Source organism: Micropterus dolomieu, linkage group LG18 (assembly GCF_021292245.1).
Source record: "Micropterus dolomieu isolate WLL.071019.BEF.003 ecotype Adirondacks linkage group LG18, ASM2129224v1, whole genome shotgun sequence".
NCBI lineage: Eukaryota > Metazoa > Chordata > Actinopteri > Centrarchiformes > Centrarchidae > Micropterus > Micropterus dolomieu.
In genome coordinates, this window is record NC_060167.1 from 11246395 (window position 1) to 11270425 (window position 24031).

General features: G+C 39.6%; 2 protein-coding genes across 10 annotated transcripts in view; one reads left to right on the top strand and one right to left on the bottom strand.

The window, feature by feature from the left end:
- padi2 (peptidyl arginine deiminase, type II) overlaps positions 1-4636 on the top strand; it is a 14465-nt gene extending 9829 nt beyond the window's left edge. Inside the window, exons 10-16 of the mRNA XM_046028525.1 lie at positions 125-232; positions 756-907; positions 1072-1219; positions 1407-1500; positions 1621-1700; positions 3249-3392; positions 3521-4636. Coding sequence (XP_045884481.1) covers positions 125-232; positions 756-907; positions 1072-1219; positions 1407-1500; positions 1621-1700; positions 3249-3392; positions 3521-3754 — 960 coding nt within the window. The 3' untranslated portion in view covers positions 3755-4636. The remainder of the gene's footprint in view (positions 1-124; positions 233-755; positions 908-1071; positions 1220-1406; positions 1501-1620; positions 1701-3248; positions 3393-3520) is intronic.
- rap1gapb (RAP1 GTPase activating protein b) overlaps positions 4029-24031 on the bottom strand; it is a 94957-nt gene continuing 74954 nt past the window's right edge. For 6 of the 9 annotated variants that reach the window (XM_046028517.1, XM_046028515.1, XM_046028521.1 and 3 more), the window contains 17 exons: positions 20312-20390; positions 20167-20220; positions 19966-20049; positions 19774-19874; positions 19231-19360; positions 15987-16142; positions 15781-15852; positions 15604-15690; positions 15135-15278; positions 13340-13471; positions 11084-11193; positions 9992-10108; positions 9068-9197; positions 8527-8629; positions 7927-8036; positions 6208-6255; positions 4029-6111 (listed from right to left, as the gene is read on the bottom strand). In XM_046028517.1, the coding sequence (XP_045884473.1) occupies positions 6247-6255; positions 7927-8036; positions 8527-8629; positions 9068-9197; positions 9992-10108; positions 11084-11193; positions 13340-13471; positions 15135-15278; positions 15604-15690; positions 15781-15852; positions 15987-16142; positions 19231-19360; positions 19774-19874; positions 19966-20049; positions 20167-20220; positions 20312-20390 (1618 nt within the window). In that variant the 3' untranslated portion in view covers positions 4029-6111; positions 6208-6246. Of the gene's footprint in view, positions 6112-6207; positions 6256-7926; positions 8037-8526; positions 8630-9067; positions 9198-9991; positions 10109-11083; positions 11194-12065; positions 12144-13339; positions 13472-15134; positions 15279-15603; positions 15691-15780; positions 15853-15986; positions 16143-19230; positions 19361-19773; positions 19875-19965; positions 20050-20166; positions 20221-20311; positions 20391-24031 lie in introns of all 9 variants that reach the window. The other 3 variants (XM_046028524.1, XM_046028516.1, XM_046028519.1) reach the window with 3 other exon arrangements.

Below are 24031 nucleotides of genomic sequence, written 5' to 3' on the forward strand. Positions count from 1 at the left end.
ATATATATATATATATATATATATATATATATATATATATATATATATATATATATATATATATATATATATATATAAAGTTATTGTTGACAGCAGAAATACAACTCCTATCTCTATGTTTCAGGATGAGCTGGAGTTTGGCTACATCGACTCACCTCATCAACAGTTTCCTGTTGTTCTGGATTCCCCTCGAGATGGAAACCTCCAGGATTTTCCATATGATGAGCTACTGGTGAGACACTAAATGTCTCTTAAAGTGAAGTGTTATGAGAGACAAAACGCTTTTAACCAAACTTCACTCAAAATTGTTATTTAGTGATTGTTACTTCTACTGTGCAGAATGATATACGTGTAGCATTTGACACAAGAAGGCTGTTTCATTTCACATTCATCTGCTGAAGGGGGAAATATTCCCTGTGCTCACCTTAAATCTGTGTTTAAGGCATGTATGTAGGATCAGGATTTTGTGACCACTGCTAGTTTGGAAACCAGTTGTAGTTCAATATTATTATTATTATTATTATTATTATTATTAGACAAGTGTGATGTCGGAACTTCCAACTGCACATAGACTGAAAAAATATGTTTTCAGTGAAGTAGAAGACATCTTGCATCCGCCAATTAAACTTTTGAAATGAAAAATATTATTGATCTAGCTTTTTAACCTCAGACACGAATTATTGTTGAAAGAAGAGTATTTTCATATGTCTTGAAACATGTCTGGAGGGTATCTTTAATCACCTTGATGTCCTCAGGGACCCGACTTTGGCTATGTGACGAGGGTGGCCAAGAGAAAAGATGTGAGCAGTCTGGACTCATTCGGTAATCTGGAGGTTAGTCCTCCCGTCACTGTGAATGGAAAAAACTACCCCCTGGGCAGAATCATCATTGGAGTGGCCTTCCCCACGTGAGTTTGCAACAGATCCAGAGACAAGTTCCCTGACTTATGAATAATTTGTGTATGAGCTGCATGTGATTAATATATCCTGTTCATTGTTGTGGGACAGTGCAGTAAACGGAACATGCAGCAGAAGTTTTGTCAATATACTTGCATCTCTCTCATTATATAAGGGCAACTAAAGGACGGAACATGACCAAAGTTGTACAAGACTTCTTGTGGGCTCAGAAGGTTCAGGAGCCCATTGCCTTATTTTCTGACTGGCTCTATGTCGGCCACATAGATGAATTCATGACTTTTGTCCCTGCACCTGACAGAAAGGTAAATATTTCCTGTTTAAACAGAAACCACTTAAACTGCTGAACTGCAATATAAATAAGACATGAAGCTGCTACCTGACTGCTGACTACTGAATGCTGTTACGTATGGTATATTATGGTTGTTTGTATAAGCTCTCAGGAAATGAGACACCCAGTGTTATCTTTGTCTCTTGTGTTTCCGTGCACAGGGCTTCCGCCTGCTGCTGGCCAGCCCAGACGCAAGCTACAAACTATTCAGGGGTTTACAGAAGGACGGACACGGACAAGCAAAACTGTTTGAGGGTAAGTCTGTCTTACTGCTGACTTATTTATTATCTATGGAAAGTCCACTGTACAATGTGCATCTTACCAATGAAAAAAAACCTCATCATACACTTCACTCTGTTAAACACTTCCAAAAAGGTCTGAAAGATGAAGAACCAATCACCGTGGATGAAATACTTGAAGATAGTAGTCTTCAAGATGAAAATAACTATGTGCAGGTGAGTGGAATTGTAAGATTAGACTCAAGCCCAGAAAGGATCATTAAACACTACAAAATCCAAACATAAAATATGGCATCCTGCTTGGGATTTACTGTAATATGCACTGTATGGCCAAACCCAGACACAACATCTAATTGTTGAATATCTCATTTCAAAACTATGATTGTTACTGTAACATTGTGCTATAACTCCCTCCACCCGATGTGAAGCCTTTCGACAGGATTTTGGAATCTGGCTACAGGGATTTGCTTCCATTCAGCCACAAGAGCATTATTGAGAGTGCGCACTGATGTTGGGCTATAACGCCTTGCATGCTGTCAGCATTGTAGTTCCTCCCAAAGGTGTTGGTCAAGGTGCTCTGGCATTAAGATTTTCCTTCATTGGCTAAGCATAAATCATTAAACAGCCCCAGTGTACTGTTTCAGAGGAAACTGGCAGAGGTTAACTCAGAAGCAAGACTCAGAGACAGGCAATACAAAGATGAAATTCAGTTTTACTTGGTACAGGCCGGCAGGGTCAGAATACCAGATAATCAGGCCGAAAAAAGCAAACAAATTCAATCTGACAGACAGGAGACCAACAGAGTCAAAACGTGTAGCTCAGGCAGAATCAAATAAATAATTAACGCTGAAATGACAGGAGAGTTTGTAAACTGATTTAAAATACAGAGATAACTACATAAAGTTTATGAGCTGGGAGGATTTGTGACATCCACCAAACCATACAGTTGTCAACATTCAGGCATCCAGCCATGATTCGTCCATCAGAAAAGCAGGTAGTGAGGAAGGATTTATCACTTCAGATAACCTTCAGTTTCCACTGCTCTGTGGAGACCACCCCAGCCGACATTTAGCATTACTGATCTGAGTTCTATGTGCCTCTGCACGGCCACTTGAGTTAAAGCTCCTGCTAAACAGTTCTTGTGACGACGTTGTTTCTCGAAGCAGCTTGTCTTCTCTCACTTCCAGGTTCCAAACTATTTTTACACTGTGATTCAGCACTTGGCGGCCCTATTCTATTGCAAACACAATGAGCTGTGTCTGCTCCTACATGTTTGCACTTCACTATAAATGATAATTGACTGGGACAAATATAGCAGGGCAGACATTTGACAAACTGACTAACTGGAAAGATCAAACGACAGGGCCACATTGGAAGTTACTGAGCACTATTATGTGACCCATTTCTTGTGACCAAATGTTTGTCAAAGGTGACTGCATGGCTATATGCTTGAGTTGTATAGATGTTTTAGCAATGGGTGTGTGTCTGAGACAGCTGAACCTGCTTATTAGAAGGAGTGTCCACATACTCTTGGACACATAGTGTATTTAGATTATCTTGAGACATACGGGTACATTCTTTTTATTTTTTGTTTATTTTTTACTGTTTTGTTTTTATTGCTTATTTTGTGTAGAACACTTTGCAACAGAATTGCTGTAAGAGACAGCTCAAGGTTACAGAATATAATGAGAAAAAATGAGTTTTAAAAAGTGTATGTAGTGTGTATTTTAGAGTATGTATAATGGATGATGTCTTCCCCCCCAGAGCTGCATCGACTGGAATAGGGATGTACTGAAGAAAGAGCTGGGCCTGGATGATGAGGACATCATCGACCTGCCAATACTCTTCAAGTTACTGGTAGAGGACGAGGGGGACGCGTACAGAGCTGTGGCTTACTACCCTGACATGGTATGTTTAGACATCTGTGAGAAATTTCCAATTTAAGAGGTATTAAAGCACTCATCAGTTAGAAATAACATGTGATAAAATCTAGGAGCTGATCGCACAACTGTTAGTCTCATCACATCTGTTCCCAGGTGAACATGATTGTCTTGGGGAAAAACCTCGGCATCCCGAAGCCCTTTGGGCCCAAGGTGAATGGACGCTGTGTCCTGGAGGCTGAGATGTGCTCCCTGATGGAGGGCCTGGGTCTCAACTGCACGTTCATTGATGACTTTGCCACTTACCACAAACTACTGGGAGAGGTGCACTGTGGCTCCAACGTCCGCAGAGAACCATTTCAATTCAAGTGGTGGAACCTGGAGATGTGAATGAAAACTCTACAGCTGATGGAGATTGCTTTGACAGGCAGAAAGTTTGTTTGTTTATGACAACAATGGCACCAGGAGTGTGCTTGAGGTTGGAAGAGATGTTTTTCTTGTTAAAGCCTTACATTATCGCTATGTCTTTAAATCACAAAATGCTTAAATTTCTTATCATTTTGGAAATACATGCCACTTCCAAACAATGTTAGCCTCATTTTCATACCAACATACTCTCACATTACCCATTTATGTTAGAAGATTTACCCCAGGGATCATGATCTACTGTATGCATCTTTATCTTTATTAAACATTTTTGTTGGTTTTATTTACAAAATGATGAAAAGCAATATATACAAACAAATCTTTTGAACAAGGGCTTAAGCAGACTGTTGACAAGAACAGAAAATACAATCATTTGAATCGAGCACATAGAAGATTCACTTGCAATCCTGCTGTGGTTTGGACCAGCTGTTGGCATACAGTGCAAGCACAGTTAGATGAATGGTACCACATATGCTTTAATAATACAGAGCCATAAGAGGGCGTACTTCATCTACTCAAAGTCCAGAGGAAAATCATTTGAAATGATCCCAAATCAATTTTAAAGGCTGTAATATACAAATGTGTTATTATTACAGAAATTAATTACAGTCCAAATACATTTTTTTTTCTATGCCATTTTCCTGTAGCGTTAAATGCAACATGTTACTTTGTTCCAAGAAAATTGTAGCTATAAACAGCTTGATGATTACAGCTGTTTTGCATTTGGTTCAGTGTCTTAACTCTTTTGTACTTTCACAAACTGTAAATGCTGTCATTAATTTACTACAGACAATAAATCTCATGTCCGCTTCAGTTGTATCACTGAAATAAAACAACTTCATGTATCAGTTCTTCCTTTCATAACAAACCGAAGATAGGAAAAAGCTTCTCCGCTCAGGAGAGGTGAGATGTTGCAGACTCAAGTTTACTGTGGTCAGGAGTCAACACCAAATCACCATTCATTGGCGCAGATATGTACAAATAAATACATATCCGCCTAGTTTTACATTCAAGCCAGTTGGCAATGCAGTGCCTTTAAATATGACTGTCCTTCAAAGCCGCTCACACGACACAATCATTAGAAAGGCAACTTCAAGACGAGTCACAGTGTAATTCTTATTCAGCAACAAATCAGGTTTTTCAAAAGGTAAGTATTTTGGACTTCGTAATGTAGTGCTTATGTCACGCACAAATATTACACTTAACAAATAAAGTAGGAAACTGTGGCATTTGGCTCTCTACCAGCAATGTGCACTGCATCTGGAGATGTCGGCTGGTTTTCAATAAAACACAAATCACAGGGACAACACCTCTATGTCAAGCATGGCACCAGTGTACAGAGGAGGGTTTTTGCCAAGCAGATTTACACCATGCACAGTACCGTTGTATACACACACCTGTACACAGACATCAAATCAACAAGTGGTGTGTGACAAACAGTATTTGGAGACAAAGGTCTAAACAGCAGTACCTTGAAGGGGAGAATGAGGATGCATGTTGCTGGTTGGGGCACTACTGTAATTATGCACTTTACTCTAATTATATAGCATTGATGGAGTCTACAGTTCTGTTAAAATGTTCTTTCTACAGACATACTGTAAACTCTAAATTCGAATCTTAAAGATGCAGTTATTTCTCCCTTCACGCACCTAGGAGGAAGGTGACTGATGCTATTACAGCCACCAACAACAGCATCTCAGAAGTACCCTCCATCAAAAACATGACAGATATACTGAAGCTGTCGTCAAACATGACAGTGCAGAATACTCAGAAGAAGAATAAATTCAATAAAACACAAGTAGTGGCCTGACAGACAGCCACCCACACACCCGGTACATCAAAGTTTAACCCATGTACAATATCACAGTGGGATGTAAGGTTGACATTAAAAAACAGTTTCCTCTCTAGTGCAATTATCCTCTCTATAGACCCGCTGTTTCACAAGCTAAACAAACACCAGTTGTCTGTCTCTTTTTCACCTTACCACTCTTTTAGTCGTAACATTAAACCCCTCTTCTAATCCTGATCTGTAGTGTTTACAGTAAGAATCAGGTTTCAGAGCTTACTGGCCTGAAGACTGAGCAGACAGCCAGATTTATTCTGCTAAACCAGCTGACAGTCAATAGTGATGCTGCATGGGTGTGGAGGTTTCCTTTGCCTTGAGCATTCAAGGAGGGTTCCGCATGGAGCTGGAATGAGGGCGATAGGTAGGTACATGTCCATGGAGCTGGGGGTCTGTCATTACAGGCAGCAAATCCATGACAAACATACAAAAGCAGATTCGTCAGTCTCTTGATCTGGCTTCTAGTTCTGCTTCTCGTCTGTGGTTAAAATGTGGGAAGAAAGTAGAAAACAAATGAAGAAAATAAATCTTTATAGTCATACTGTCATTAAGTAGCCTCAACAATATGTCTTACCTGAAAACGGACGTTGATGTAGCTATCAGAGGAGTATGGCTAACAGTTCTGCAGACAGACAGGGAGAGATGACGGCACAGTTAATATTGACAAATACAATAATAAATGACCTGCAACAACATAAAACTTCAGTGTAGGACTACAACTAATGATCACTTCTGTTTTAGTCATGCTAGCAGCATGGCAGTCAGTGCACTACTTTGATTCAGACTGAATTATCTCACCTATTGGATCACTTATGTCCCCAGTTTGATAAAAACAAAAAGTATCAGAAACTAATTAGGAGCTAAACTAAAACAGGAGCACCACAGGGCATGTTTTTATCCCCTTTTTTATTCATTCTCTACACTGCTGACAACAGGCATAGCCAGGAATCTTGCCACATCCAGTCACTTTTTTAATGACACTGCACTTGTTGGTGTCCTTAATCGAGGTGATGACCCGGCCATAAAAGAGAAGTTGCCTCCTTTGTGAATTGGTGAGTCAAACTTCTTAAAACTAAATGGTGGGAAGACAAAAGAGCTTATTAACAACTTTAGGAGTAAGAAGGAGGAGGCTCTTCCTGTGATCTTTACAGATCAGCAAATTGAAATTGTCCAGTCCTATAAATATCTTGGGGTTTGCCTTGACAGTAAACTAAACTGAAAGAATAACACAGACACTGTTTTCAAGAAGGCACACTCAATGCTATTTTTCCTGAGAAAATTTAAATCCTTTGATATAAGCAGAAACCTGCCAATGACTCATAGTAAAGAAAGCGCCAAACTAAAGCAATATCATGGATCTTGTAGACCATCCACTCAACAGTGACTTTATGACACTTCATAGGCCAACTCAAGATGCCTGGGTGTTAAAAGGCTTTTAATGGGTGTACTGGTTTAATTTCTTGTCCTGTGTGCATGTAGTGGTTGTCTTTTCTGTTTATGTTGTCTACTGTGTGATGTGATCCGGTGGCAAATAAATTTCCCCACTGGGGATAAATAAAGCTTTCTAATTTAATTAATACTTTTTTTTTAACATTCATCCTACCCAGAATAAGTATCCTCCTCACTTTTCCACTAGCGCCACCAGGAGGTTCATATTTGTGGTTTTATTATTGGATGGATTGCTATTCATGTTCCCCTCAGGATGGATTGTAATAACTTTGGTGATCCCTTAACTTTTCATCTAGCGCTATCATCAGATCAAAATTTAAATTTGTCCAATACTTTGGTTTATGACCAAATACATGAAAAACTAAGGATGTTCCCATCATCCTCAGATATAGTTTGTGTTACATTTTGTGTAGTATTTAGTGTTAATTACTATCTGTTAGCATGCTAACACACTAAACTAAGCAACAGCATATTAACATTGTCATAATGAGGATGTTAGAATGGTAATTTTAGCATTTAGCACCGCTGTGATTGTGAGTACAGCCTCACGGAGCGGCTAGCATGGCTGTACTCTTAGTCTGATTGATGTACTTCAGTCTATAAAATGTCCACCCATCACCCATATAAAATGACCTATCACAATTTCCCAGAACTCAAGGTGGCATCTTCAAAACCCAAAGATATATCAAACAGAAAAAGAAGCATGTAAACTGGAATAAGAGCCAATTGGTCCATTTTCTCAATAATTGACTTAAACAATTAATCAGAGAAAACATTCTTTGCAGTGACTTTGAAAAACCATCTGAGTGTCACCTAATGACTGATGACAAGCAGTTTGTCTCACCGATGAGAACTTGTGCTCCTGTGAGGGGCGATCTGTCTTGGACTGGCTGTCTGTCCCTTTTGGCTCTGATGTCTTCACTCCATCCAGTTGCTGCTGAAGATGAGAAGCTGCTGGGAAGGAGGCGACAGATACATGGCTGTCATGGTTAATAAACTCAAGCGTATAATGCTGCCAGCTGTTCTAGCTGAAAAATGATAAGCATGCAAAAGATTAATGGTTCAGAGTGAATTATTAGTGACAGAAAAAGAAAACAAAATGTGCAGCTTAACAGAAGCTGTGTGGGAATCACAGCAAACTTTGCAAAGCTCTACTTTTTAGGCATGGTAAACTTCATTAATTTAAAGTTGCTAAGTTACACAGACTGGGCCTGTTGTTGGCAGTGAGCTCCACTGCTGCAGCTGAGGTGAAGTTCATCACACAAGAGTGCTCCAATATTAATTGCTCAGGAAGCAGAGAGTGTTATTCTTACACCTGGCCCACCTAGATTTCCCCCAGATACTCTGGATAAGTGAAACAGTCGACCTTTGGTAATGTGCCTGCTTCTCACACCTTCAAGCTATCACTGACCCAGTAATATGAGCCCCTTTCTCCTAACCTTACCTGGAAAACTCCCCTGGCTGGTACCGCACGCACTGTCCTCCACTGCAGAGCTGTACACAAATGAGTCTTTCTTGAGTGGCGTAACACAAGAAGACACACTTTCCTGTAGGGAGGGGTAAAGCAAGTTAGAAATAGTTCCCCTTTTTTGAACAACTATGTACTGCAAGGACAAGCAGACAGCATAACCACAACCACAGCTCTGCTCCACTTCTGTATTATTATTTTTTGTTTCTATTTTAGATGCAAAATGGTTCATATGAAATAAATGGATAAACACAGTAATATACTATTACTATGCAATAAATTTTGAGACCTGTTATTAGTGGGATGTAGTGAAATCCCTCAAACATCCTTTGTTGTTTAGTTAACAACAAACAGCAGATGAAAAAAATTGTTTTTCCCCAAAGTAAAAGTGAGACATGTGTTAATGGAACTACAAATGTGTCATCAGCTTTGAGAAGCCGCCTGCTGTTTCGGTGTACTGATCTACATCATGTGTGTATTTTCATCATGTGTTACCACTCTGCCTGTTTCCACCCACCAGTCCAGTGTCGTACTCCTCATCTGCTTCATGCTCCTCCACTACGCTGGCAAAGCTGCTGGCATTGGAGGAGGAGCGGGAAAGGTCCTGAGCCTCGGGAATGGATGCTGCCCTGCAACACATCGCCAAACTACACACCTGGGTCACTCTGACCGTACTAACACCTAGGTTTTCCATACACTGAAATTTTTTAGGAAGCACAATCAAAATACTTTTTTTCTATTTATTACTTTTCCATCCAAACCTCTAAGTAATTCATCATCATTTCACAGCACTTCAGGTAGCATATTCAAGCAGAGTGACAGCAGTGCCAAGTAATGTAATCTTTTAGTCTGTGATGGAGTAGGTGCAACCCTCTAAATTAGCTCTATTTAACAAATGGTAATACATACCAAAACATAACGTGCAGCCTTTTTGGCCCGGTAAAACACTATTCAAGCTATATCATGCCAATACTATTGTGAAAATTCCACAAGATATCTTGTCTCTTATTAGTCCATGCATGTATATAATTTCCTCAAATTTTAATATGATCTATTTGTGCCTTAGACTGCAAAGATATTAATATTCTGGATATCACAACATCCCTGTCAAAATGTATTCTGCTGTTTCTTGTCCAGCTGCATTAATTATGTCATGCAGGTGCCTCTAGCAGAATTCACAACCTATGTTATTGGACCAGCAATAACCAAAATGGATATTGTTAAAAGGGTCGAGTGAATTCGGTGGCTTGTTTCTTTAAAATGGTTAGAGGCTTATGACTATGACAGTGAGGGTAATTGTCCATGTAACAGCGTTGCTGTTCCAGTCTATATAAATGCATTCCCTATCCACCCACCCCACAGGATCAAATATCACAAACTTCTCAATGTGTGCGAATATAATATAGTATACAATTATATAATTAATTAAAATAATAGTCACCTGTTCTTAGTAGTAGGAAATTCTGGAGAACTGTGATTAGAGGAGTTGTCTGATTTGTTTTCCATTGAAAAGTGGCTAGTGTCCAGTGTCCTCTGGGTGCTGGGTGACACCTCCCGACTTCAAGACAGGCAAGGATTGACACATTAAAATACTGTAAGTTTACTGATTTGATATGGTAATACATTAGACAAACTCTTGATGAATGTTATAACACATTCATATCATCTGAACATGTGTTATAAGATCTGAAGGAGTGACCCTTTAACTGCCACAAACTGCTGTTCAGCTATTGTTGACATTTTTTCCTCATTGATGTGAAAAACAGATCAACTGCTACATCTCAAATATTAAATCAAATGAAGAACCCCATTTTAATTGCACAATGACAAGTGCGTAGTGGTAGGTCACATAAACTGTGTTGTGCTCATATTAATTTATGGATAAATGCAGACTGATTTACAGGCAATCATCCTGCTTTATCCACATTAAACAACCACATTAAATGTAAAGTTTCTGATGTGTTTAATTAAAATGATTTATTCACAATTTAAGAATTATTCAGTCATTGATGCACATTTGATCTGTGTATTAAGTTTGCTTTTGTTTATAACATCGGCAAACTGTTTAATTCTTAACAAAAAGTCTAATTAGAAACAATTTTTGCCAAAATAGCAACAACTCGCTTTGCTCTGCCTCATTTGAATGAACCTCCCACCTGTTTGTTCCTCTCCTCCCACCTGTGCACCGTGCGCTGTACACCTGCTACCAAAATACCACACAGATGGGCTGCTGGTTATAATACTAATTCAATTAGTATTCAAGCATTGTCCTTGAGGCTGGTATGAATCTTCTGTTGAGTTGTTACAATCTAGAATTTTTGTAAAATCTTGATTTTGTTATTCAAAGCACTCCGAAGCAAATAAACAAAGTAAGGCATTGATAACTCCCCCTCTTGATCAAAATTGCCATCCAATCCTCCAAACAGTGTATCTTCTAATGACTGATTTCCTCTGTCCATGCTTCCATCTGTTGCAACACTATTCTCTCTTCACTACCCACTCCCTGCTGATCAGCTCTGCTCCCTCCTCTCACCTCCTCTCTTGGACCTCCTGGATGTTCTCAATGCCAATGGCGCTGCTGCGACGGGAACTGAATGGCCCAGACTTTTTCCTGGTTGGGCTTTTCCCAGGAATGATCAGTGACTGACAGTGGGTAGGGAGAAAAAAGTCAGACACAAACTATGGGGATAGTAAAACCACAACCACAACATAAATGATATTGATATCCGGTACATGACACAGTGGACAACTGAAGTGAACAATAATATAATAGAAATATGCTGCAAAATCAATGGTACACTATTCAGGAATTGATTTTACATTCTATAGTCTCTTATTTGGACTCTTGTCTCTGATGAAATAAAGTTTCCGCATCCTGTTGGGTGCTCTATTTGGTTATTATTTTAAGTACTGAGATCAGACTGAAGAGTTTTTTTGTCATATTTCAAAATGTCTGGTTCACACTTGTTTAAGGTACAGTATGATTCACCAATGAGTGACTGAGCATAAGAACATAAGTGGGAGTCTGTTTACAATTTCCTTTTCTGAGTTTCCTCTTACAGAGTTTAATACCACATTTCAAATAAAAAGAAGTGACTGAAGTTATGCATGAAGCCCTGAGATCTGCTGCAATGGGATGCAAAACATGAATCAAGAAAAATCAATCATCCAAAATGAAACCATCTATCTGTAAAAACTATTACATTACAGGAAATATTTATACTAAGATAAATGACCTGTAATATCCCTCAGTGTACAATGGATCATCACCTTATTACTGTAATACAATAGCTACTGTATGAATAAATGAAATTATAATTAAAGCAATAACAAATTATGTATAAATTCTTACATCTATATATCTGAAAAGCTAGTTCCTCACCTGAACTAAAAGGGGAACATTTTAAAGTACTAACTACTACTGTACTAACCACACACTTACATTGTGAAAAAACAACAGCAAAGTAAAGAGCAGAGACAGAATTAGTAAACAAGAAGGAGAAATATACATGAACCTCTTCTATTGTTCCTATCCCTATGGCACTGCCTCGCCGTCCATATTTACTGGGACTTTTCCCTGGAACAAGCAATGACTGAGCCACACAAGACAGGGCAAAGGGAGCACAGAGAGAAGGGAGATGATAGATTGAAAAAGCAAGAGGGGGGAAAAAAAGAATAGAACACATCATAAGATCTCATGCGCATAGCACAAATAATTTAAACAGCAAGGTGCAAAAGAGCTTGAAAAGGAGCTCGCAGCATGACTTAATAGACATGATATTGAGGAAATAGTGAGAAGCATTTCAGAGCAAAAGCAGGCTGGGGCCTAACACAGGAGGGCACAGCAGGAGATGGAGTGTCACGAAGGTAGCAGGCACGTCGGCACTTTCTGTCCTGAGGGATACAGGTCGGTTTAGTAATGCATTAAGGAGGAGAAAAGGGGCAAAGAGGGCTGACATAATTCAAAGGGGTAGCATTTAGAAAACTTTGTACTTTCAGAAATGGGATTTATTTAGTTCCAATTCAAAATACTATCAGTAACCAAATCCCAAACTGCAATGGATGTCACTAAAACATAATTAACCCCATCTTTGAAAGAAACACAAACAGGACAGTGCATTTATGGCTTATGCCGTGCATACTGTTCAGCCACACATGCACATATACAGGGCTGCACAGAGAGGTTGTAACATTTACAGGAGAAAAAAGTCATGACAAAAGCACAAAGGGAGGGAGTCTGGGTAGTCATACAACTGCTACACTGAGCTCACTACAAGACTGAGGATGGCGACTACACTGGGGCTAACAAGCAATCGGACTCATCTTGCATAGAGAAGGAAACCACTGGATTCATGCCACTTTCAACGTTACCCTAGATATCTAACTGTCACTATCGGAGAATCTCTCAACAGATGCGGATGAATGAAATTCTGACAGTGAGTTATGAGCTACGATGTTAATTTCCCAAACAAAACAAAAGACTAGTCATTAATAGGAACACTATGAGCCGAAAATGGAAAAAGGCAATCAATAAAAGCTGCTTTAGTACAAAGCAAGAGTGAATTTAAAATGTCAAGAATGAAAGCGAGTACTTTGATGTTAACATACCAAACAAAGTGCTACAATGTGCCAACAGGCGTAATTAGCTAAAGTGCTGCTTGAAAGAAATAATAGGGGTTAGATCAGTCTGTTTGCATATTTAGCCACTGTGCTGTGAATGGTGAAAATTTACTGTACCCTGAATGTATGTGTTTGGTGGGCATCATGTGAACCAAAATGGGCTACTTACAATCCCAGGGGTTTTGGGGCTCTCTGCGGGATTATGGGTAAAGCTGCCACTGTGACTAGTGGAGACTGTGTGTGACTTCTTGTTACTGAGGCCCATGGCGTCCATAGACTGGCTTCTGCTGCGGATGACCCGCTACAGAAAGAAATAAGGAGATACTGTCAGTGGATCCACTTCGATATTATGTGGAAACGCAACACACTGACTAATTGTTTACGGTATTAAATACCACAGACCATGTTACTCTGTGTCTCTAAGTCTAAATTAATTTCAAAAGTTGACCAATATGTATATGTTAGTAAGTACTTTGCTAATTCTCAGACTGGTTCTGTGCACGGAGAGTATATGTTTAATTTATATTCAATATTCACAAATGAATGATGGCTGAATGCCATTTAGCTGCGTCAGTTTCCAGGGTCCTGGTACTGTGCATGCTGGCTCACTGTTGCACTGTCATGGTTTACTGGGACATTTGAATTGAATGGAGTAAACGTTAATGTTACTAGTAACACCTATGCTTTTCCTACTATAACAAACTCAAAGTCAAAAGGTCTGCTGTGAAAAAGACATACCACTAATAATATATTTATGTATATATCATAAATAATTTCTAATAATAAAAAAAATAATATAATATAATATTAGTACATGCTGAAACTATTGTAAAGCACAAGTATGTGTTAATATTTTAAATTAAATTGGATGAATTTCTGAGGGAACACGTGTGTGTGTGTGTGTGTGTGTGGACATGTCGGTATTTGTGTGCTTGCATATGAACTCATTGTGGTTTATGTTTGTTTGTATGCAGGACTATTTTTGAACACTTAGGGGCAGTGCAGGTCAACAGGCAGGAGGGAGAGGCTGCATGAGAGATACGTAGGTTCACAAAAGGTTGAGGAGAGTGTAGGCTTTCTGGTGGAGGAGGATGAAAAAGCATCTCTTATCTCCTAAGTAGTCATTTAACAAGGGGGAATCTGTAGTGGAGTTTTGTGTCATGGGGGGGGGGGGGGGGGGGGGGGGGGGGACACAGAGTGAGCAAGGAAGGCATTGAAAAAAAGTAGGAGAGACAACAGGACAGCAGAATCTACACCGCTGGACAGGCAGAGGCAGAGAGTGAGAAATCTTGCAGATGTAATTTGTGGAGGCAGCAAAATTGATCTTGACAGGTAGAAAGAAAAAGAGAGAGAGATTTATTTATACAGAGGTAGTGTATGAAAGTATGGAGAAGGGATGGATCAAAAGAGACTGAGAGAAAGGTGGATATATTTCTCTGAAGTTGCACAGAAATACAGAAAAGATGGCCATAAACTAGTGGGCGAGGGAAAAACAGTGAGGAAACAATGCCATTGTGGAGACACGTAAACTGCATCATCAGCTCCCTAATGAGGGGTCATTAAATCGTTCATCAGGCACGCACAATCACAGCTCCTACCTCCGTGCCTCAGTGGCTGGGCTACACTCCACCATCCTAATGGTCATTGATGGAGCACTCTCAGTCAGAGCAAAGTGCCTTTCATGCACAACAGGACACTCCCCAACGTCAAAAACCACACCATCATGTGAAAACACACCGAGTTCAGCAGTCGCAGCCAACTGAGGAAATCAAATGCCACAGGACTGGTCCTTTGAGATACTGCAAATTTTCTATGCTTTGTTTTCTCATGTGTGAATACCCAGAATCCCAGCCAAGAGACAGGGGAGAGAAAAAAAGCATCCTAAAAGTCATAACCATTCTCTCTCATGCATGTGCAGTTGCAGATTAACGGCACGCTTGGTCAAATGAGGGATGGGTCTGTACCTTAAAGGATTCAAAGAAGCCTCCTCCTCCACCCCCGCCCCCGTTCTCCAGCTTATCTTCGTCTCCACCCAGACCCATCATGGACTGGCTGTTTATGTGCAGCTCCTCATACAGAGTCTCCAAGAGGGCTGAACGTGTACGCTCCTGGCAACAACAACACCAGCAACAGTCAGTCTGTTCAGGTACTCACACGGAAATCTAAAGTCAAAGTTAGTTCATCATTATAAATGAAGGTATATGGGTGACACTGATGTTAGACATCAGCACTAGAGCTCATTTGCATTGTGGCTCAAGAAGGGTTGAATGATAACTCTATGTTGTCACTCAAATCAATTCCCATCAAGAATACAGCCAGCTGGATGCACACCTTTGCAAACTGGTGTGTGCTCAAGTGTGCGCACGCTCACACATAAACAAAACAGGCATTCACACTTCTATGGCGCAGTTTGCCTTGCAACACTCTTCTAACCTCAAGCTTGGCAAACTTCTCAGCCTTGTAGCAGGCATACTCTGCATTGATGAGCTTAGTGAAGAGGAACTCACGGAACTCAGGGCCCTGGGGAAAGCAAATATAAAGGAGGTGAGAATGAAGGTTTATGATGCTCATAAACAGGAGTTGAGTTTATGAATTTGTGTGACTGCTGGCCTTTTTGAAGATGGCAGGGTCAGGCAGAGCAGGCCCAAAGAAAGGTACATCATCCCGCGCTGTCACAGACACCTGGCAGAGAAAGCAGGTGAGCACGTGTTATGATTCACTGTGATACATGATACAAATGTCACTTTTTAAAGCCACACAGTAGAATAAAAGCTCCTGAATAATGAATGAGAGTGTTGGCTGTGCTTGAAACCAACCTTGTAAGTGACATTGTCCGTACATGCATTCTCCACCTGCACCACCACATACGCATGCAGGAAGTTGGACTGGATCATGTCTGGTACAAAGGGAGTGTTCTCCTCCTGGAACACGATGGCAACAATGTCGTTCCCTATGTGCCTCTTCCTCTGCAGCTGGATGGCACAGATAAACAAAACTAACAACAGCCGTAAACATCTCAAATAACCAGTTAGAGAAATAAAAACACAGGCCTGTTACAGAATCACTTCCAGGACTGGCAGTGAAAGACTGACTGGGAATAGAATGTAGTCCCCAAAAAGAGGTGGACATTACTCTGACCGAAGAGTTCAACCTCTTCTCTGAGATGTATGGCACTCCAGTTTTACACAACTATCAGCCAGAAGATATGTCCTGTATCTCTCTTGAAGCTTGTGCTAAGGATTTCATACACTGATTCTATATCTATATCGGAATAATACAGTACAAAAAATTGACAAACAATTGTAGAACTCATAAGGTAAGGTCTTTGAACGGATATCCTGACATTTAGGCCCCCTATAAATCCACTTTAATCCACTCCTATAAATGTTTTTTTAGTGTAGCTATGACTAGGACGGAATAATTTAGGTCCAAGCTTTCAAAGGTTGTTGATGGTGTGGAAATTAATGAATCTGAATACCAGTGAAGGCACTGCAAAGTCAATCAAAAATGTTTTTCTCTTCTGCAAATGGCTGACCCAAATCATCACTGCTGAATAGCTGCCTCTTCCTGGTGGCCAAAATGCTTAAAGTTGCCAAAATGAAACTCGTGCACTTGGAGGACAGAGTGACTGTGCCCAAGTATTACATTTTTGCCCAAGCAATATCTTTAAAAAGCTTGGCTGTGTTGTGTTCTCACCTCATTGCCTCTTGCTAGAAACACTAATTTAGGAAGCTCCCGAACTCACATAAACATCAGAGAAGATATTACTTTTTCCCCCTCTTCTTGTGAAAAATTCATCAAATGAACGATATCACAAAATATTTTATTAACGTTGTGGCGAATTTTGAGACTTGACTTCTCAGAAATGTTTTTCTTTCAGCAAAACATCATCCCATAGCATGTAAGTGTAAGCAGATATATCAGATTTTTCATACAAATAGAGCTTGGTGATAAACAGAAATATTCTCAGTGAAGATGGTGTTGGAAAAAGTAGACCCAGCTAAAGTGTTCCTCCCCAGAAACTTCAACATTGTGCAGCAACATTTGTTTATTACCCTCTGTCATTCATCAGGCTATTTAACACACTACAGTACAAACCTTTAACAGAGCCACTTCACACCTGTTGCTATTAGCTGTAGCGTGTTAGCTGGTGCCGCAATAAAACACCTCAAGAGTTGACCAATTGTCTGCACAGTAAATGTTTACTTTGGGATTTATAGATCATTCTTTTCCAGTTAGCAGTCCTATTACTTTACAGCCTCTGTCTGTTAAAGGCTGTTTGTTCACACCAGAACAATCAACCATCTGTTTCAGACCCTGGCAAGATTTCAGAATTTCCTGAAGTCATAGCAGCCACAAATATTCCAGAAACATTAAGTAAATGGAAAATTGTTTTATATAGTTCAAAGGGAAATCGTCTAACACCCGAAACTTCATTTATCAAATATGTACAAATGTCAGACCTTTATCCTTCATCAAAAAAGCGCCTAACTAGCCTAGTAATTGCTAGGAATCTGACTGCAGCACTTCTAAACACAAGTTTTGCTGCAAAATAACACAGTTTTGGATCAAACTGAGATCTCAACTTAATTGACATGAATGAGCAGAAAATATATTGATATACTTAAAGATCAAGTTATATCTTAAAATGTATATCTAAGACTGTAGTGAAGGCTGTGAGTGAAATAGGATAAATGTGGCTGCAGAGGCAGGGTAGCCAGGTTACTACTGCATCATCCCTGAGCTTATTTGTTGTCAGCTTTAATATTTACTCACACAGGGGCTTTCTGAACCCAGATAGCTGAATAACATTCATCCCACTTTCTCTGTGTAGATGGGCTGCCAAACCCAAGCGTCACCAAGGACAGTTAGACGCTTAAAAACGAACCCAGCAAGTATGGGGCTGGATTGAGACACCTGAAACCTGTTAATACTGAATATCCACTCAAATCATACCACATTCAGTCAAATCTGGCTACTTTCATTCTGTGCTGTCTCCCTCCTGAAATAAGGTTATATTATTACAGTTGCATATTATTAGAGCTCCCTCGTGAATCATCCCATGTGGGTGTTGTTTATGTCCTCTGTTTCTCTTGATGCCTCCAGTCTGTGCAGTGTTACTGTGATAACAAAGTTCAAAACCACTCTTAGAGGCAGTAAAGAGCAGCTGAGGACTAATGCAGTTTACTGCACCATGGAATCAAAGAAATGAAAGCCTTCAGCCACAAACCAACAGCAGAGAAACTTCAGTGCAAGTAGAGAACACTGCAATGCTAGTGGAAATGGTACACCTCAAAAAGGACAGCAGGATAAGTGAGGACATCAAACCTGCAAACCTAAAAAAATGTTAAGATGTAAAATCCATACTCTCATGTCGGTACAGTAAGTATGAAGGTACCGTCAGCAGCCAGGTAGCTTGTTGTTGCACAAAGACTTGAAATGGGAAAACTGCTAGCCTGGCTCTGTCCATAAGTAACAAAATCTGCCTACCCTTACCTCTAACAATGACAACTAGTGGTACTGGGCTGGACAAGAAATAGTCCAGTACATAACCATTTGTAAAAATGCAATTTGTCACTTTTACTCTTTTTAGAAGGCTACAGAATAATTGGTGATTTAAGAGGTGCTGGTAGACAGATTTTGTTTCCTTTCGATAGCGGCAGGCTAGCTGTTTCATTGTTTTGTTGTAAGCTGGCAATCACCATACAGACATTTACCATACAGACATGAGAGAGGTGTTCTTTTCTCAGCTAGCACAACAAGAAAGGTAATAAGTGTATTTTTCGAAATGTCAATTAATGTTAATTTAACCACTGATTTTAGTCTTCTGTACATTCAGATTCAAATGACTCATCTTGCATCATCGACATTAACTTAAAAGACTGATATTTGGATTTTACACCTGTGACCTATTAGCTGCTGCTGTTGCTACAGTTCGATACATGGAGGAGTCACAAGGAGAGGCCTTTACAAATCAATTAGTGAAGGATATTGAAAACTGCCTGACTGCCCTGAAAACACAAATTAGTTAATTAATTAATCACTGTAATGTCACTATACCTGCTGTGAGTCTCCCTCTGTGTAGGGCAGCTTGGTGGACACATGGAACATAATCTCCTTATTATGGAAACTTGTGTAGATGGATTCTGTCCCCGTCTGCCCATGAGTGACATCCAGCCCACCCCGAAACCTAAAGAAGAAAAGGAGAAGAAGAGATTTAAGGACAGAAGTAAGAAAAAGGAGCGAGAAAAAAAAGACAAGTAAAGGCAAAGACAGGATTAAGGTGAACAGCCATAAGGAACACAGAAGAGACACGAAAAAAGCAGTGTTAAGAGTTGAAAATAAGAGTCCATCCACGCTCATCCATCATTGAGGGAATGCCAAGGGCACTTCTTCTGCATACTCAATCACAATGTCAGCAACACTACAAATATCAGGACACTCTAAATCGCTTTTTCAGGGATTCATTTAAAGCCACTTTGATCAATAGCAAAGTGAATGATGGTCTGCTTCTGACAGACATGAGGTGGAGCTCTATACTGAGAATTAACCAAAAGCCCTTAAATCTGCTGCTGAGCAAATGGAACTGAAAAGTGTCTGAACCCTTTAAAGTCATGAAGCTCAATCTTGTGGCCCAGAAACTCCAATAACTCAACAAAGGCAGGACTTTCTTCCATGTTCCCAAACAGCTCCTCCTCTGATGTCTGCGTAAAGGAACGAAAGGACATTTTCAGTGTGATTGACTCATGACTTCAAAAGCAAAGATTAGCGGCAGTATCTCTGAAGCGCACTCACCTGGCCAAACTTTTGATAAATAACTCCAAACTTGAAGTTGTTGCTGATCACATGCTCATCAAAGGTGACAATGAGCCTTGATGCCTGAGGAAGAGAGAATGGGAAGTTTCCAGGTTCATGGAGATGGGGTGTTGTGTGGATAGCAGGTAGCAAGAGAGAAAGTGGTATTTGGAAAAACACAAATGGAGGACTGGTGCCTACCTTTGGGTAGAGGACAGGATAAAACCTATCCACATTTACTTCTTCACAAACAAGCTGTAAGGGGAAAAAGTACATTCAGCGTTTCTCATTTTAAACATATACTAAATCAAACTTTTACGACTACAGTATGTATTCTGTGAAATACCTTGGACATCTGAACCACATTGGGGAACTCGGTAAGACAGGAAATCGGAATCACATCATGGTAGGTTTTTAGCTTTGTGCTGAAAGGCAAACAGTTAGAAAAGTCAAAATGCTCACTGTTTGGTTTCTAATCCAAAACAATTCTCCTGCTTTAATTGTTTCTGTCTTTTATGCAAGTGAATAGCTTTTATCCAAGTGAATTGCTTTTATGCAAGTGAATTGCCAGCTCAAAGGGGACTTTTCCTATAGATTCTGTGTGGCGGTGGGAGCATGATAGTCTTTGTACTTGATGTGTTTGAGCAAGGATTGCCCATCAGAGGGTTTAATGGGCATCAATGCTTTCACAACAAAACTGGAAACCCATTGAGTGCTATAAAGTGATCTGTGTAAGTTGTTGAGAAAATAGCAACATTACTGGGAAACATGTAATTACTTTACAATTATTTCCAAAAATTATCCTTACTCACTTCAGCATTAGATGTGAATAATCTCTGGACACAGTCTACACTCCTCACCATGAATGATTAGATATGCGGGAGTTTATTGCCCTATGCAAGATCACTCCAAACCACATCTGTCTGTCGGAGCTGTAGTTGGAGAAATACTCTGTATTTTAAGATTTTGGAGGGTGGTGTCTTTTTTTTAGCCTTTCCAAAATCAAAAGCATAAGGGAAAAAAAATGTGTGCTTATCTGCAAACCTAACCTTTTTGCTTTTGTCTCCCTTTGTTTAAAAACCAAGGAATCATTTTTTTTTAAATAAAACAACACCTCAAAATTTAGTTGGTTACTCTGCCGCCATTATCATAGTAAACTGCATGTGTGCTGTGTGAGAGCAGAAACCTTGACAGGTATACAGTATCTAAGAGTGGGGCTAAAAGACAGAACCCACCCCAGCCTGTCGCACCACCAGACTTCACAGAAGTTTCTTCCCTCATGCTGTGAGACTCCTCAATTAATCCTCAGCACTCCATTATGTAATATAGCTTTATTTCTATGAATTGTTATTTATCTAGCCATTTAGTGTATTTAATTTGTGTAATTATATAACAGTTGCTTTTTGTGAGTAGCATAAAGGGAACTACAACTATATCTAGATTTGCAACTCTGTGTTGTAAAATGATAAATAAATCTTGTAGCAAATTTTGGTTTGTTATTGTAGTCCTAACAACCTGTTATTCTCCATCTATTCTTGCTGTGTCTTTATTTGCGCCGCTTCCATACTTACACTTATGTATGGCAAAATGCAGTGCAAAAGAATACCCAGATGGTACGCTCATAACGGTCAAAAAGTTGAGTGTGGAATGCTGGACACTTCTCACCCTCAACAGTTGCTATCTTGGCAACGTAGCAGAAGGGGAGGGGCCACCAACCTATTTTCAAACTTGTGAAAATGCCGTCATAAAAAGCTGCAGCGATTGCAATTGTAAAAGTAAATTTTTAGTGCAACTGACTTGAAGTCAAGTGAGCAAACAAGTCAGCAGATATTTTGGCGAGTGATAATTTTGGTAAAATGTTGCTGTACAATTTGCCATTAAAAAGAAAAAGAAGAAAAGCCGTGTTTGTTTTGAAACAACACTACCCTGTCAAAATTCACACACTACGTACGTAGTGTACTTACTGTACTATATGTTGTTAGTGTTCTAATGAAAGTATCTGAATTGAGACACAGCTCATGACTTGTGTAGCTCTTTAACATATGCTTTAAATATGGACTGGGAGTCAGAGCCTGTGACTACACTAGCTGAGATGACTGAGTTTGACCAGGATGATGGGCTGAATGTGGGTGGTGCCCACCCAGTGGAAAACATCACTGTGTGAGAATGTTGTGGGCTGAGTGACTGTTACCTCTCGGGATACTCATCAACTCTAAAGCTCCACTAACAAAGAGGGAACGTAGCTATTCAAATCTGGAGTGAAGTCTCTCGGGTGCTAACATTAATTCACAGGTTATATGATGCCCTGAGTTGCCTCTCTGCCCCTTGTCTGTTTTTAGCAGAATGTGAAATAGAGGATTTCAGTGAGTTTGTTTGATGGTGGGAGGACTAATACTTGCGCAACTCTTGCACAGATAAATAGTGTACTGATTGTTGAGTACCTTGTGGCACAGTTTTCTAAGTCAATATCTATACAGAGAAGCTTGAGTGTTTATTTTGTACCACACAAACATTTTAACACTTTTATTTATACCCACTTTATTCCACCACTCCCAGAACATAAATGACTGACACAATCTCTGTCTGGCATGTGATTTAATGTGGCTCTAAGGACATAAAAACAGAACCTTTTCCAAATCTGCAATGGTATCATTATTTCAAATGATGAATTAAATTATATAATAAGTTGTATTAATATTTTGATTTTGTATTATTATTTTAATATTATTTATGGGTTATTTATTGTTAGATAGCAGCATGTTATGAGACGCAGCATTAGTTAAGGTGAGAAGGTTATATGTTCACCTCACTGTGACTTAAAAAAATATCATTAAAGTCTTGATGAAGTAGATGTTCACCAAACCAGGTGCTAGGAATCCCTTCCTGATATTAAATCTGCATCTAAAGTATGTACATTCATAAAAGTTGCAATCCTTTAACAATAGTGGCTTGGAGGTTGTAATTGTGTAAAATGGGCAGCAGATGTCTGAAGTCATATTTAATTGAAGTGCCCTCTGACAGCTAGGGCAAGCCTTCCCACAGCACTGCCAATTGTTAGCAATTGAGCTGGAAAATACATTTTAAAAATCATCACTAAGGGCAACCTGTGAGAATTGAGATGGTCTTCTTCCTCTGTGTCATTCTTGCTCGACTTAACACAATACTTGAGAGAAAAAAAATGCAATCTATCTGGAACAGTCATGTCATGTGTGAAAATACTCTATATGCAATGGTTCTGTTTGGGAGGCCTATGAATAAATGCTAAAAATCACTGCATTTCATGGATATTTGAAGCCAGGGTTGTTGCAGGTTCATTGTGAAAAAAGGGCAATGGAGAGAGAAACACAAAATGGGAAACAAAGAACAATTGGAAATGGGATACTGAAAAGGAGAGGGCAGTGATTAAGAAGATAACAAGAAAATAAAAAAGCACAAATGGGTAAGAAAACAGGTCAGAGATAAAGATAACAGGAAATTGTACCGAAGCATCAAGCGCAGATGCTCCTGATCCCCAATGACATCATATTTCATGGAAAATACCAAGTGGCCCAGGGCAGCATCCATGGTGTAATAATTAAAGTGTTCCTGGGGGCAGATAAGCACAAGAAACATTAATGCAAGGAGGAAAACTCCTCCAGCAACTGACAGTGGGTGACACAATAACAAAAATTTGAAAGGGAGAGGAGTTGAAGGAATAAGTCCCTTTAGGAAAAGGTGTGAAACAAGGTACCATGTATCAACTTTTACAAATCTTATTTTGAACAGACAACTGGTTACAACAGATATAACATATTTACAAGAAGCCCATTTGTTTTACAGTTTTGAATCGCATAATATGGCAACAGTGAGTTTCACTTCATCACTTTGGGAGACAAAAGTATAGGTTTTCAAGGGGAACGCAACCTTTGATTTTAATGTCACAAGCAAACAGTGCAGACAGTTTTTTTGTCCTCATGTCTTTGCAAGGCCACATGATGCTCTGTGTGCCTGAAACATTGTTCTGGTAGTTGTAAAGCTGACTGAATGACAGATAACTCACACACACACACACACACACACACACACA